Source organism: Capricornis sumatraensis, chromosome 1 (genome assembly GCF_032405125.1).
Source record: "Capricornis sumatraensis isolate serow.1 chromosome 1, serow.2, whole genome shotgun sequence".
NCBI lineage: Eukaryota > Metazoa > Chordata > Mammalia > Artiodactyla > Bovidae > Capricornis > Capricornis sumatraensis.
The window spans coordinates 96,550,653-96,564,307 of NC_091069.1; the positions used below are offsets into that span (position 1 = coordinate 96,550,653).

At 42.5% G+C, this 13,655-nt stretch overlaps 1 protein-coding gene and 1 non-coding gene across 2 annotated transcripts; one reads left to right on the top strand and one right to left on the bottom strand.

The window, feature by feature from the left end:
- The first annotated feature begins 2,327 nt into the window (after positions 1–2,327).
- On the top strand, positions 2,328–12,292 carry POLE4 (DNA polymerase epsilon 4, accessory subunit). The gene is made up of 4 exons (XM_068984018.1): positions 2,328–2,552; positions 3,175–3,259; positions 4,044–4,085; positions 12,027–12,292. The coding sequence occupies exons 1-4, from the start codon at positions 2,343–2,345 to the stop codon at positions 12,038–12,040; spliced, it is 351 nt and encodes a 116-aa protein (XP_068840119.1). The 5' UTR covers positions 2,328–2,342; the 3' UTR covers positions 12,041–12,292.
- Positions 5,519–5,624, bottom strand: LOC138093515 (U6 spliceosomal RNA). The gene has a single exon (XR_011146109.1). It is a non-coding gene; the product is annotated as a U6 spliceosomal RNA (small nuclear RNA).
- Positions 12,293–13,655: the final 1,363 nt, after the last annotated feature.

Here is a 13,655-nt window from a genome sequence, read left to right on the forward strand (position 1 = left end):
ATGCTTATCTTTCCTTTTCTCCTTTGTTTTTCGCTTCTCTTCTTTTCACAGCTATTTGTAAGGCCTCCCCAGACAGCCATTTTGCTTTTTTGCATTTCTTTTCCATGGGGATGGTCTTGATCCCTATCTCCTGTACAATGTCACAAACCTCATTCCATAGTTCATCAGGCACTCTATCTATCAGATCTAGGCCCTTAATCTATTTCTCATTTCCACTGTATAATCATAAGGGATTTGATTTAGGTCATACCTGAATGGTCTAGCGGTTTTCCCTACTTTCTTCAATTTAAGTCTGAATTTGGTAATAAGGAGTTCATGATCTGAACCACAGTCAGCTCCTGGTCTTGTTTTTGACTGTATAGAGCTTCTCCATCTTTGGCTGCAAAGCACACACTTACTAACAGGAATTGTTCAGCTGAAGGAGGAAAAGTAGATATTGTAGGAGAGAAAAAGAAAGAGAGAGTGAGAGGAAGAGAGAGAAGAGAGGCCACAGTGACTTCCTTGGGAAAGCAAGAAGGGTTGGAAATCTGATGGACAAAGGTGGAGGGAATGGCCTTGGAGAGAAGCACTGACATTTCAGTCTAGTAGCAGCTGGGACCACAGAGTACCTGGCTGTAGGTACTGTTTGGTGAGTAGGTGTGGTGATGACAGCGGGCAGAAGCTCCAACCTCAGTGCTTCTATTTTCTCTGTGAAATAGCAACCGAGGTCATCAGCAGAGAGAGCCAAGGGATTGAGAAGGGGTGATATATTTGAGAAGTAAAGAGAAGGTGTCAAATACTCATCTGGTGAGTAGGCAAGTGAGCAGAACGTGGTGGGATTGCTGGCTGCTCTGATTTTCACTTGAGACTGACCATAAGACTTGTAAGACCAGTCAGTTTGGTTTTTGTTGTTGATGTTTTTGTTGTTCTCTCCATCTGCACACAGCTGCATCAGTGTCAGTGCAGAATAAACATAAGATTCGATTTAACTCGGGTTGGTGTGTCATATACAGATGTGAGAACTGGATCATAAAGAAGACTGAGCGCCCAAGAATTGATGCTTTTAAACTGCGGTGTTGGAGAAGGGTCTTGAGAGTCCCCTGGACTGTGAGGAGATCCAACCAGTCCATTCTGAAGGAAATCAGTCCTGAATATTCATTGGAGGGACTGATGCTGAAAATGAAGCTCCAATACTTTGGCCACCTGATGCAAAGAAGTGACTCATAGGAAAAGACCCTGCTGCTTGGAAAGACTGAAGGCAGGAGAAGAAGGGGAGGACAGAGGATCAGATGGTTGGATGGCATCACTGACTCGATGGACATGAGTTTGAGCAAGCTCTGGGAGTTGGTGATGGACAGGGAGGCCTAGCATGCTGCCATACATGGGGTCACCAAGAGTTGGACATGACCGAGTGACTGAACTGGTGTGCCATTATCAACCGATTGCTTTTTAGTACCAGATCCACCTTCATTGCTTGCTGGCAAGATCGGAAGCTTTCTCTTCAGCCACTTGATTATGATTTTATGCTATATCAGTAGCGTGCATTGGAGGACAAAAGGGGATATTTCTTGGTCCCAGTGTGCTTTTTTAAGAACGCGTTTTTGTAGTGCAGAGTGGCCAGCAGTGTGCAGCACCTCTCCTTAGGCATGTTTCCGAAGCACCCTAGAAAGTGAATTGCCCATGAGTCCAGCCATACACAGGGCACTTAAGTGACTTTGGGGCTCAGGGAGTCATGGCTGCGTCCTCCGCAACAAGACCTTGATCGCAGCTCTGGTGGGATGGGGTGCTCTTTCGTGTTCATTTCATCCTTGGGTTTTCTACCTCAGCTTGGGAGCATACATGTAATTAATTCCTCTGTTCTTTACAGTTCTCTTTGCACCTTAATAGTCAATCCCCTATTATAATTACGAATTTTTAAACTTTACTGTTCAAATTCTGTGATTTCTTTCTCCTAATTGGACTCTGTTACAGATGAGGTTTATCACAGATGAGGTGTGAGGTTTCCCTCCCACATTTTTATTGCTTCTATTTTAGTCTCCTCCAGTAGCATATAAATTTGTTCAAGTTTCTCCTATATATTTCTATTGCTGCTGTATTTCCTTTTACAATCAAGTTTCTCAGAGGCGGCAAGATGGCGCGTGAGAGTCATCAGGCACAGTAAGAGAGAGTCCCAGACCCCAGAAGATGTGACTTGTGCTTAAAGACTCGACAGGTGCCTAGAAGAACTCGCCGATGTGCTCGGCCGCGTGAGGGGCGGAGTCACACGCCCGTAGAGGGCGTGGCTTCCAGCGCGCGCGGGAAAGGGGCCGGCGCCGCCTGCGCGCACACAGTTAGCGGCCGCGCGCAGGACGCTCAGGGCCGGGATGGCGGCGGTGGCGCCTGGAAGCGGGGCTTCCCGGGAGGAGGAGGGCACCGGTGGGGACGCAGCCACTCCACAGCCCCCAGCCCCGACGAGTGCGCCCGGAGCTCGTCTCTCGAGGCTGCCTCTGGCGCGAGTGAAGGCCTTGGTGAAGGCGGACCCCGACGTGACTCTCGCGGGACAGGAAGCCATCTTCATTCTGGCACGCGCCGCGGTGCGGCTTGGGCACAATGGGGCGGGGATGGGGGGGTGCACGGTGCGTGGCGACGGGCGGGGCTCGGGGCTTCTCCGAAGGGCGGGGCTTAGCGATCCTTTGGTCCTGGTTTGGGGAGCATGGGGAGCATCGGGAGTGTAGGGCGGGGTGTTCTGAGGCCCGGGAGGTGAGAAAAGTGCTAGGGCGGATTCTGAGATGGTGAGTATAGGAAGAGAAGACAGAAAAAGGATCCCATGTCGATACAGTAGTTGTGCTGGTTTGCTAACACACCTACCTCTTCAAGAGGGCCTGGACGCGACTTTATAACTTGCATCTCTAGTTTAACAGAACTTGTAGGAGTCTCAAGTGAGTGAGTGGGGTGGATCTACAAGTGAGGGAGGGACGGATGCATCTTCAGCAGTTGCGGGAGGGGGAAGGGGAATAGACCATCAAGTCCAGGAAAACCTTCAGCTTCCCTGAGAACCTCCCTTTCACCCCCGCCCCCGCCCCCACCCCCACCCCCACCAAAGAAGCACGCAGACGAATTGTACTGGAATTCATGGATACAGTTCTCTGTTTTTTTGTTTTCAAATTTTCGTTTATTATAACTTTTTTTTTTTTTTCCTGCTTATTTTCTTCACAGGAACTGTTTGTGGAAACCATTGCAAAAGATGCCTACTGTTGTGCTCAACAAGGGAAGAGGAAAACTCTTCAGAGGAGAGATTTGGGTAGAGTGTCACTGTGGTATCTTGGATCTGGAGGGAGACAAGGGAGGCCTGGGCTGGGCCCGTCGAGGCTTTCCCTTATGCCAGTCGAGATGGCATCACTATAGGATGAGAGGTGCCCCAAGTCTCATCCTATGATGTTTTCTGTTGGGCTGCCACAGTGCCAGAAATGCTCTTCTAATCGGTATGCTTTGGGTGGCTAGAGAAGTGCTGGGACAGAGAACCAAAGGAGTCTAGGCATTGCCAAAGCTGACTAGATCCCTTTATACCTTCAGCCATGTTGTACCAGGCATGACTTTTTTTTCACGTAGGTGTTCGATTTTTTACTCCACCTTGTAGCCAGTAACACTAGAACATGTGTAAACTCATATACCATAATCTCACTTGGCCTGCTACATAGCCAAACTCTTGTCTGATAACTTTCAGAGCAAAGATGTTTCCCTCCATGAACAGTAATTACCCAGGCTTTTCTTATTTTCTTACTCTTTTAAAAAAATTTTAGTTCCCTGACTGGGGATCAAACCCTTGCTCCTAGCATTGGGGCCCAGAGTCTTAATTAACCACTGGACAGCCAGGAAGTCCCTTTTCTTACTCTTGTAGAGAGATAGCTGATATGTGGGATTTGATGGTGGAGTAGATTTGTATTTCAAGATAGCAAGGGGCAAATTTTATGAATGCCCTCATTGCATAAAGCCTCATGCCAGTCACTGTGTGGGTTGTGCTTTTGTAAGAGATTGATGCCCAAATGACTGAAGTTAGTCAGATGTCCCTTTACTCTGTGTTTCAGATAATGCAATAGAAGCTGTGGATGAATTTGCTTTTCTGGAAGGTGAGTTCTCTATCAGTAGGGAATCGTTTCCATCTGTCTTTCCTGTGCTAACGATCTGAGTTCAAAACCTTATAAAACGAATGGCCTGGTTCTTTCTTCATGTAGAAATAATTTTTCTCCCTGTTTGCTATTTCAGATAGGAAAAACAAATTTTAATTCAAATGCCCTTGAATAATTAGAACTTCCTCCTGAAAACTGCTTAACCATAGAAAATGGGAGGGACTCTGAAGAACCCAGTGGAGTTAGGTAGATTCAGAAGTTTGAGTCTTACTTTGCCCTTCTTAGATATAAATCTTACCCCTCATCATAATGCTGGAGATCAGAAGTGATTGCCAGCATTTAAAGGGTTGTTTCTTGTTCTTGTATCTTCTTCAGCAATCTGTGTAATTATTTTGTTGCTGTGAGATACTGTTCTGGCCTGTGTTATTTTTTCCTTAGGAATTTCAGGTTAACTCCTGTTTTCTGACTGAATCTCATAGAAATAGAAAATATTTGAAATTCCTTATTTTAGCTAACTTTTCTTAGCGCTCTAACTCTTACTGAATTCCTAAATTTGATCGGCTTTCTATTTCCTGCGTGTATTCTGATGGAAGAGCTTTGTGAAAGCTGTGTACCTTCAGTTCATTCTCACCTTTACCATACCAGGATGTTCTCTCTACCTCCCTGAAGCCTTATTACTTTCAGAAATCTTTTTTTGAATTATTTCAGTTTTTTTTTTTGCACCCCTTTGTTCTGCAACTGTAATCAGCCTAGTCTCTGGCCCTTTTGGTTGTTGTCATTACTCAGTCACCAAGTCATGTCTACCTCTTGCAACCCCACGTACTATAGCATGTCAGGCTCCTCTGTCCTCCACTCCTGGAGTTTGCTCGAATTCATGTCCATTGAATTGGTGATGCTATCTAACCATCTCATCCTCTGTCACCTCCTTCTCCTGTTGCCTTCAATCTTTCCAGCCTCAGGATCTTTTCCAGTGAGTTGGCTCTTCACTTCAGATGGCCAGAATATTGGAGTTTCACCATTAGTGCTTCCAATGAGTATTCAAGGTAGATTTTCTTTAAGGTTGACTGGTTTGATCTCCTTGCCGTCCAAGGGACTCTCAAGGTCTTCTCCAGCACCACAATTTGAAGGCATCAATTCATCGGTGCTCAGCCTTCTTTATGGCCCAACACTCTTGTCTGTACATGACTACTGAAAAAACTGTAGCTTTGAATGTATGGATATATTATTTTAAATGTCTTTTAAGATACATTCCTATGGCTAGCTTTAAGCCTAGATTATTGAGTATTCTCTTAATTTGTAGATCTTTTCTGCATACCCATCTAAAAAATAACTTGCTGGCTGTCTGCCTAAGGTGGGCACCTGCTTGTGATTGACATCCTGTCAGTTCCTCAGTCAAAAATGTTTGGAGCCTAACTAGCTGTTTGTTTTTATTTTTAAATATGGAATGCTTCATGAATTTGTGTGTTGTCCTTGCTCAGGGGCCACGCTAATCTTCCCTGTATTGTTAAATTTTAGTAAATGTGCTGCTGAAGTGAGCACTCTGTTTATTTTTAATTATCATCTTTTCAAAGAGATGAGCAATTTATTTAAGATTCTGCCTTAAAGACATAAGAGTACCAACCTGTGGTGCCAGGATGATAAACTGGAGGGTATTAGGAATAGGAGTGTAGAAAACTTACGAAGTTTTCCACTTTAGCCTGTACGGTGCCTAATGCTTAGCTTGGATTTTTAATAAATGGCCATATAATAAGTGGTGGATGTGTTCATTTTCATCTTTGGATTCAGTAATCTCAGTAATTGAATCCCTTTGGCGGGTCATTTTAGCCCCCTAGGATTTAGTCAGTATTATGTTGTTTTGTACTTGGTAAAGTGAATGTTCTTAAGTCCTTAGATGTGTATGTTCTAAGTGGAATTTTTTTTTAATCGAGTCAGTATATATTCATGATTAAAAGTCAGATAGTTACCTTATGACTTACAATGCAATGTAGCTGCTGCCCCTCATCTTGTCATTATTTCTGTTTTTAGCTTTCCAGATGGTTTCTTCTATTTTTGAATAGTATGCTTTGTTGTTGGTTTATCAACTCTAGATGTTGTCTTTTGACTTCCAGCGATGATAAAGGAAGTTTTGGTAAACCTATGCTACCCCATCAATCCTTTCCCTCTTTTTTGTTTTTGGCAGTTTTATCATTATTTTTAGTTCCTCTTTACAATTTATGTAACATACTAAAATATGTATTTTTTGTTGACAACTCACTTTGTAAGGTAGGACTGTTGGTGCACTTCTTCCTTCCTTTCCCGTTATTAGCTCACTTCTAGCTCTAACTTTGTGTCAAGGCTGAAAACATACCTCCTTATCATAATTAAATCTTCCGTGCTTAATAGGTTGAGTTTAGAAGTTGAAAAATAGTATTAAGAACAGTCTTCCTTTAACCTCTCTGTCCTTTAATCTCTTATATAGGTCCCCTCCTTTCAGGCCACTGTTTTTCATCTCTTTTGTAATCTTCTGGGTATTTTATGCAGATATGTTTATGTGTGTGTATGTATTCTTTTCTAAGAACCTTCCCTTATGCAAGAATATAGCATAGAATATGTATCTTTTTCTTTTGTGGATTCTGTCAGACATCCTGTATACCTGATTCACATTTCTACCGGGAGTGTATGACAGTTCCCATTGCTCCCCATTCTCACCAATACTTGGTATTATCGGAGTTTTATTTTTGCAAGTTTGGTAGGAACAACATTGGTGGGACTTTTTATCGTGAAAGAGTGTTGGATTTTGTTAAATGCATTTCCCGCATCTATTAAAATTTTCATGTGGTTTTTAATCTTTTCTTTTGTTAATGTGAATATTGAACTGTCCTTGTATCCTGGAATAAAGTCCACTATGATCAAGGCATATGATTCTCTTTAATGTATTGTTGGATTTGGTTTGCTAATATTTTTTGAGAGTATTTGTGTTGATATTCATCAGTGGTATTGGGCTGTAATTTTTTTTTTTTTTTTTTTTTTTTTAGTTTGTCTCATTTTGGTATCAGGGTAATAATGGTGGTCTTACTGTAGAATGAATTCGGGAGTATTTCCTTCTGCAGGTTTTGGAATAGTTGAGAAGGATAGGTATTAAGCTCTTGCTGTATGTTTGGTAGAATTTCTCTGAAGCTGTCTGGTCCTGGACTTCTGTTTGCTGCATATTTTTTGATTACTGGTTCAGTTTTACTACTGGTGGTCCAGCTATTCAGATTATCTTTCCTTCCTCATTCAGTCTTGGAATGTTGTCTGTTAGTAGAAATGTATCCTTGTTAAAATTTTCACGGTTCATCTATTCTTTTCCCTAGTTCAGTTAGCGTTCTTATTACTAATGCTTTAAACTCTTTATCTGGTAAATTATTTATTTTTGTTTCATTAGTTGTTCTTTCAGGGTTTTTTCCCTTGTTCTTTCATTTTTAAAGAAATTCCTCTCTTTTCATTTTGCTTAAGATATCTCTGTCTCTGAAATTAGGTGAAACAGTTACCCATCCTAGTCTGAAGGGGAGTGCTTATTTGGGAGCATATCTATAGTCTGTGTGCTCAGTGACTTGGATGGGAGAGTTGGATTTTAAGTGAACACGAGTCACATCTTACCTCAGTGTGCTGGCAGCTATCACCTTAGTAGAAGGTGGGGCTGGACATGGAGGGGCCAGAGCCAAAGAGAGGTGTGACCTGGGTCTTCACTCATCAGTTGCCAACACTGCCCTGTCATGAGTGATGTCAGGTCCCAAACTGCTGGAGCAGAAGCCCTTAGAGGAAGGTCCTGCTTGGTTCTGTTGATGTTGAGTGTGTGTTCTTTCTTCCGCCAGGCATCAGCACTGTTGCTCCAAAGGAGTGCAGTGCTAGAACCAGAAGGGCTAAATTGGGCACCTCGTGGAGGCGGGGGCCTGTGGTTGGGTGGTCCTGGCATCAGGCGGAGCTGTAGGCTGCTGGTGAGCTCCTGCTGCTGTGAATGCTAGAAGTGGTGCCCTTCCCTTGCTTGGACGCTGTGCTCGGCTTGAACCTGCCCTGTCCCCCACAGTTGTGCGTGTTCCTCAGCAGTGGCAGCCTTTGCCCTAGTGGAGAGCTGTCCTGTGGGGCGAGAGGACCAGAGTAGGGGCTTGACACGGACTGGGGTGCGTGCAGCGGTGGTCCCGGCACCAGTCAGAACTCCAGAGCACTCCTGATTTGCCACCCTGTGACCAGTGATGGGCTCCCTTGTTCTCAGATGCCCCGCCAGGTCCAAGCTGGCTTTGTCCCTCACGGCTGAGTGTTTTGCTCAGCTGTGGCAGCCTTTGCCCTAGCATGGAGCTGCGCTCTGGAGCAGGTGGGGGCGGGGGAGGCGCTTGGCAAGGGCTGAGGCGCACTGGGTAGTCACGGTTCCAGTCTGCGGCTTCTGCCTTGTTTGGGGAGTAAGCAAGTGTGTGTGTACATTCGTCGTGAGTGGAGTCTAGGTTTTTTACAACCACCTTGTCAGTCCCCATAGATTTCAGACCAGCTAAGAAGGACTCATCCTCCCTGTGTTAGGCCCCAGAGCTGGGGTGCCCTTGTTGTGATTCAAACTGCTCAGTACCCAGGGAGGAGCTCCACCATCGATCCGCCTTATCTTCTGTATCTACTCCTGGGGTACAGGTCCTGACCTGGCCTCTTCCCTTTCCTTCCTAACTCTGTGGGGATCTTTCTTACAGCTTTGACTGTACAGGAGTTTTTCTGCCAATCTCCAGTTAGTTTTCAGGGAGAATTTCTCTACATGCAGATGTATTTTTGGTGTGTATGATGTGAATTGTTTAAAAAAAACCTCAGGCTTATAGTCTTTGTTTTTAAGTGGAGCATTTAATTTAATGTAATTAATGTATATGGGTTAAATGTACCATCTTTTTTTGTGCTTTCTTTTATGTTTTTTCTGTTTTTTGCCTTTTAAGTATAATTTATTCAGCATTCTCCCTATTATTTTGGGAATTATAATCTCTTTTTTGTTATCCTACCAGTTATTACATACATCCTTAATTTATCAGAGCCTAATGTTAATACTTTTCCCTTTATCCTCAAAAAAATAGGATCTTAGAATCCATTAGCTCAATGTACCAGGCCCACATCCCGCACTCATGCTGTTATTGTCACCTATTTTGTCTTTGTCACTTCACATAAGGCATTATTATTGCTGTGTTGTACAGGCAGTGATACATGAATTTATCCATATATTTATACTGTCTTTGCTCGTTATATTTCTTCTCCACTTGTGATCATTTTCTTTCCGAAATAAATCATAAAGGGTCTGGTGGTAGCAAACTCTGCTTTTGTTTTTTTTTGTTTTTGTATTTTGGGGGGTCTAAAAGTACCTTTTTAAAAGTTTTTTTTTTCCTACCTGCTCTGGCTCACTGATTTACTTCCTTTATTGAAAGATGTTTTGCTGAATATAGAATTCTAGGTGGAACTTCCTTTGTTTTAGCACATTGAAGTGCTCATTCTTCTCTTTTTGGGCCTCTGTTGCTTCTTTGGAAGCTAATTTGCCCCCTTTTTCTGGTTTTGAAGATTTTCTCTGTCTTTGATTTTTCTGTAGTTTCACTCCAATGTATCCAGGAGTAATTTCCTAAGTTTGCTTCAGTTCAGTTCAGTTCAGTCGCTCAGTCGTGTCCGACTCTTTGCGACCCCATGAATCGCAGCACGCCAGGCCTCCCTGTCCATCACCAACTCCCGGAGTTCACTCAGACTCATGTCCATCAAGTCAGTGATGCCATTCAGCCATCTATCCTCTGTCATCCCCTTCTCCTGCCCCTAATCCCTCCCAGCATCAAAGTCTTTTCCAATGAGTCAGCTCTTTGCATGAGGTGGCCAAAGTACTGGAGTTTCAGCTTCAGCATCATTCCTTCCAAAGAACACTGCTTTTTAAATCTATGGATTGAGGTCTTCCTCTCCTGGAGAAGTCTCTTCCTCTCTCCTTTCTCTCGTTCTTTCTGCTTTCTCTCTGGGATTTGCATTAAGCATATGCTAAAAGTTAACCATAATTTTGCCTCTCCATGATGTATTCTGTGTAATTTTCCTGACTTTACAGTTTATAATTCTCTCTCCAGTGGTCTTGTCTTCTTTAAATTTTTTCTCTTGAGTTATTATTTTCACTTCTTGTTTCTGTAGTTTTTAGTGTTTGTGAATTCCATTTCATTACCTTTGAAATATCTTTGTCATTTTTTGTTTGTATTTGCTGCAGATGTTTTGAAGGTTGTCTTTCATTTCCTTACCCATAGTATGTACACTTGTTTATAGTTGCTGCTGCTGCTGCTGCAGCTGCTGCTGCTAAGTCGCTTCAGTCGTGTCCGACTCTGTGCGACCCCATAGACGGCAGCCCACCAGGCTCCCCCGTCCCTGGGATTCTCCAGGCAAGAACATGAGTGGGTTGCCATTTCCTTCTCCAATGCGTGAAAGTGAAAAGTGAAAGTGAAGTCGCTCAGTCGGGTCCGACTCTTAGCGACCCCATGGACTGCAGCCTACCAGGCTCCTCGTCTGTGGGATTTTCCAGGCAAGAGTACTGGAGTCCGGTGCCATTGCCTTCTCCGTTTTTATAGTCTATGTCCAGTCTAATATTCAAAGCCCTTTAAGGCTGGTTTACTTACTTTTCTGGTTTTATTGTTTCTCTTGGTACTGTATCATGGCCTTTTTCCCCTATATGCCTAGTTGTCTTGGTATATTTGGTCTTGGTATTTGAAAAAGTTACTTGTTGGATGATCACTTGAGGCCTTTATAATGAGACCTTTCTCCAAAGATTTTTATTTGTTTCTTCAAGGCACATAGAGGCAGGTATCAGTGCAGGACCTTTTTCTTGAATCCAGGACTTGAGGATTTCTTGATCACTGTGTTGATATAATGTGTGATGTCAGGTCTATGAGGGGACTGATTTAATTCTAGTTCAGCCTTACTCTGAGGGTGTAGCCTTTTGGGAATCCAGCTTTTAAAGAGGGGGCAATTATCAAACCTTTCCAGTTGGGCACGTTCTCATATTTGACTCTTCATTGCCTTCGTCAAATCACAACACAGTTTCTCGGCTCTCTTTTGGGTTGGCAGGTTCCCCTGAAGTTAAAGCAGTTTTGGAGGCTAGGTTTTCTTTGTGTTCTTGCCTTCTCTAGGTTTTGGATTTGCCTTTTCATGAGGCCTGTTTAATGCCTGAAGGATTTTCTTTTTAAAAATATTTTAAATTAGCTGTATCAGTTTGATCTCAGCAGGAACTTGCCATTGTCAAAAGCAGAGGCTATTAAAAAATTTGAGGTATTCCTTCTTTGTTTTTTTGTTTCCTTACATGTTCCTTCCCCAAGTTATTCTTTTTTCTTTCCTTTTACTAGATGGGCGTTCTTCAAATGCCTTGTAATTTTTATTCTATTTTAGAATGTGGGAATAAGAAGGCTCTTTGGAACTTATGTATGTATCTGCGTGGAGGGTGGTTTTTGCCTGGCAATTTTATATGAGTGTGGGTAGAGGTGGAACCAGATGTTAGGTTGGGGGCCTTCAGAGGTCAGAATTGCAGAAAGCTTGACTGTGGGAAGCTAGAATTTTTCAGAAGCTACGCTAGTTCCCCAGATAATTCATTTAGTTCTTTAGAAGAAAGCTTGCTGATTTTGTTTATCATCTTTTTCAAAAGACTATAAACTCTACTTAGAGAACTTACTTATTTTGTATCACTCACCCCTTGTGTAGTCTCCACAGATGCTCATCAAGTAACACAACTTCTTAGCCCTTTTCCCGCCACTAATTTGAATTGTCTAGACTCAACTGCCCACCCTCATAATGACATGTTTTTTCCCCAAGGATCTTTTGGATGGGTGTTTCTCAATTAATATTTTGGCCTTAGAAGCACTGTTAGTACCAAAGCGTCTTTCACTTGGCCCATTTTGCTACATTCATCCAGTTCTTGAAGCACCTTGCTTTAAGCACCACTCTTTGTGTTTTTAGGTACTTTGGATTGATTGCTGAGCTGGGCAGTTTGGTGAGCCTGGACCTGCATCCCTCAGCTAGACCCTCTGCAGGCCTCAGCTTTGAAGAAGAGTCTTTAACATGTTGAACTTCCGCATTTTTTCTGTTCTACGTTTACCTAAGCCTGAACAAGCCTGTTAGCTTTAATCTACAAGGTCTTCCATTACTTGGGTCTTCCATTTCTGGCCTGGATGCAGCTGCTTATGGTAGAAATATAGAAAATGGTTTGTGTAGGTTGGTTAATAAATGATAAGGACCAAATAAAGGTTTCTGATCAACTTTAGCCTTATGTGTTTTATAATCTTGTCTGTATTCTTGCCTCATGACTGGAGAGCCACCATGCCTAGCCACAGATCTTTCTGATCTTTCCAGATAGCTGTTGTAAACCTCAGTCTTTGATTTAGCATGTTTTTTTTTTTTAGCACATCAGCAAAATGTGACTCCAGAATTTACAGGATGTCACTTAAGGTCTTCAGGGGTCAATAAATGCGATCCTAGATATAAAATCAGTTAAAATATTTTAATAGCATTTGTTGTTGTTTAGTTGCTAAGGCATGTCCAACTCTAGCCCACCAGGCTCCTCTGTCCATGGGATTTCCCAGGCAAGAATACTGGAGTGGGTTGCCATTTCCTTCTCCAGGGGATCTTCCTGACCCAGGGATTGAACTTGTCTCCTGCATTAGCAGGTTCATTCTTTACCACCAGATGCAGGCTATAGTCTATAGAGTTGCAGAATAGTCGAACACGACTTAGCGACTAAACAACCACCATACAGTTTACCCATTTAAAGTGTACATTTAAGTAGATTTTAGTTTATTCACAGATACATACGACTGCTACTATGGTCAATTTTAGAACATTGTTAAGGGAATTAGAGGTGGTATTTTATGTCTGGCCTCTTTCACTTAAGATAATCTTTGTGATGTTTTATAGCATATATCAGTACCCATTCCTTTATTTTAAAAATTGTGGTATACAGAACATAAAATATGTCATTTTAGTGATTTTTAAGTATACAATTCTGTGGTATTAAGTATATTCCCATTGTAATCACCATTATCCATCTCCAGAGCATTTTTCATCTTCCCATACTGAAACTGAACCCATTAAAAAAATCCCCTATTCTTTCCTTCCCCAGGCCCTGGCTGAATTTTGTGTTTTGATGGAAGGTGTGGGTGTCATAGGAGGAAGGAGGCAGAGAACTTAGAAAGTAGTTGTTAAGAAAAGCAGGAAGCTTTAAACAGTGGAGGTTAAGTATTTTTGGATCATGAATGAAAGGTACAAAGTCTAAATCTCCCTAGAAAATGCACAGATGCTTAATCCTGTAATGTTACAGAAAGCTGCATAGATAGTAGAGACTTGTATACTCCTCAGCTAGTTCCCCATTTCTAATACCTTACGTTACCAGGTACATTGGTCAAAACTAAGAAACTGACATATATCACTATAAAGTCCAGGCTTTTGGGGTTTCTTTAATTTTCCCATTAATATCCTTTTCCTATTCTAATATCCAATCCAATACATTACATTTACTTGTCCTGTCTCCCCAGTCTCCTGGTCTATGACAATTTCTCAGTCTGTTCTCTCTTCATGACTGATAGCTTTCAG

What these genes read in the sequence shown, in the direction of transcription:
- POLE4 (XM_068984018.1), top strand. Translation starts at nt 2,343, where the DNA reads ATGGCGGCGGTGGCGCCTGGAAGCGGGGCTTCCCGGGAGGAGGAGGGC. An exon ending in TCATTCTGGCACGCGCCGCG is followed by an intron (nt 2,553 to 3,174) that starts GTGCGGCTTGGG and finishes TTTTCTTCACAG; the next exon opens with GAACTGTTTGTGGAAACCAT. An exon ending in TCTTCAGAGGAGAGATTTGG is followed by an intron (nt 3,260 to 4,043) that starts GTAGAGTGTCAC and finishes TCTGTGTTTCAG; the next exon opens with ATAATGCAATAGAAGCTGTG.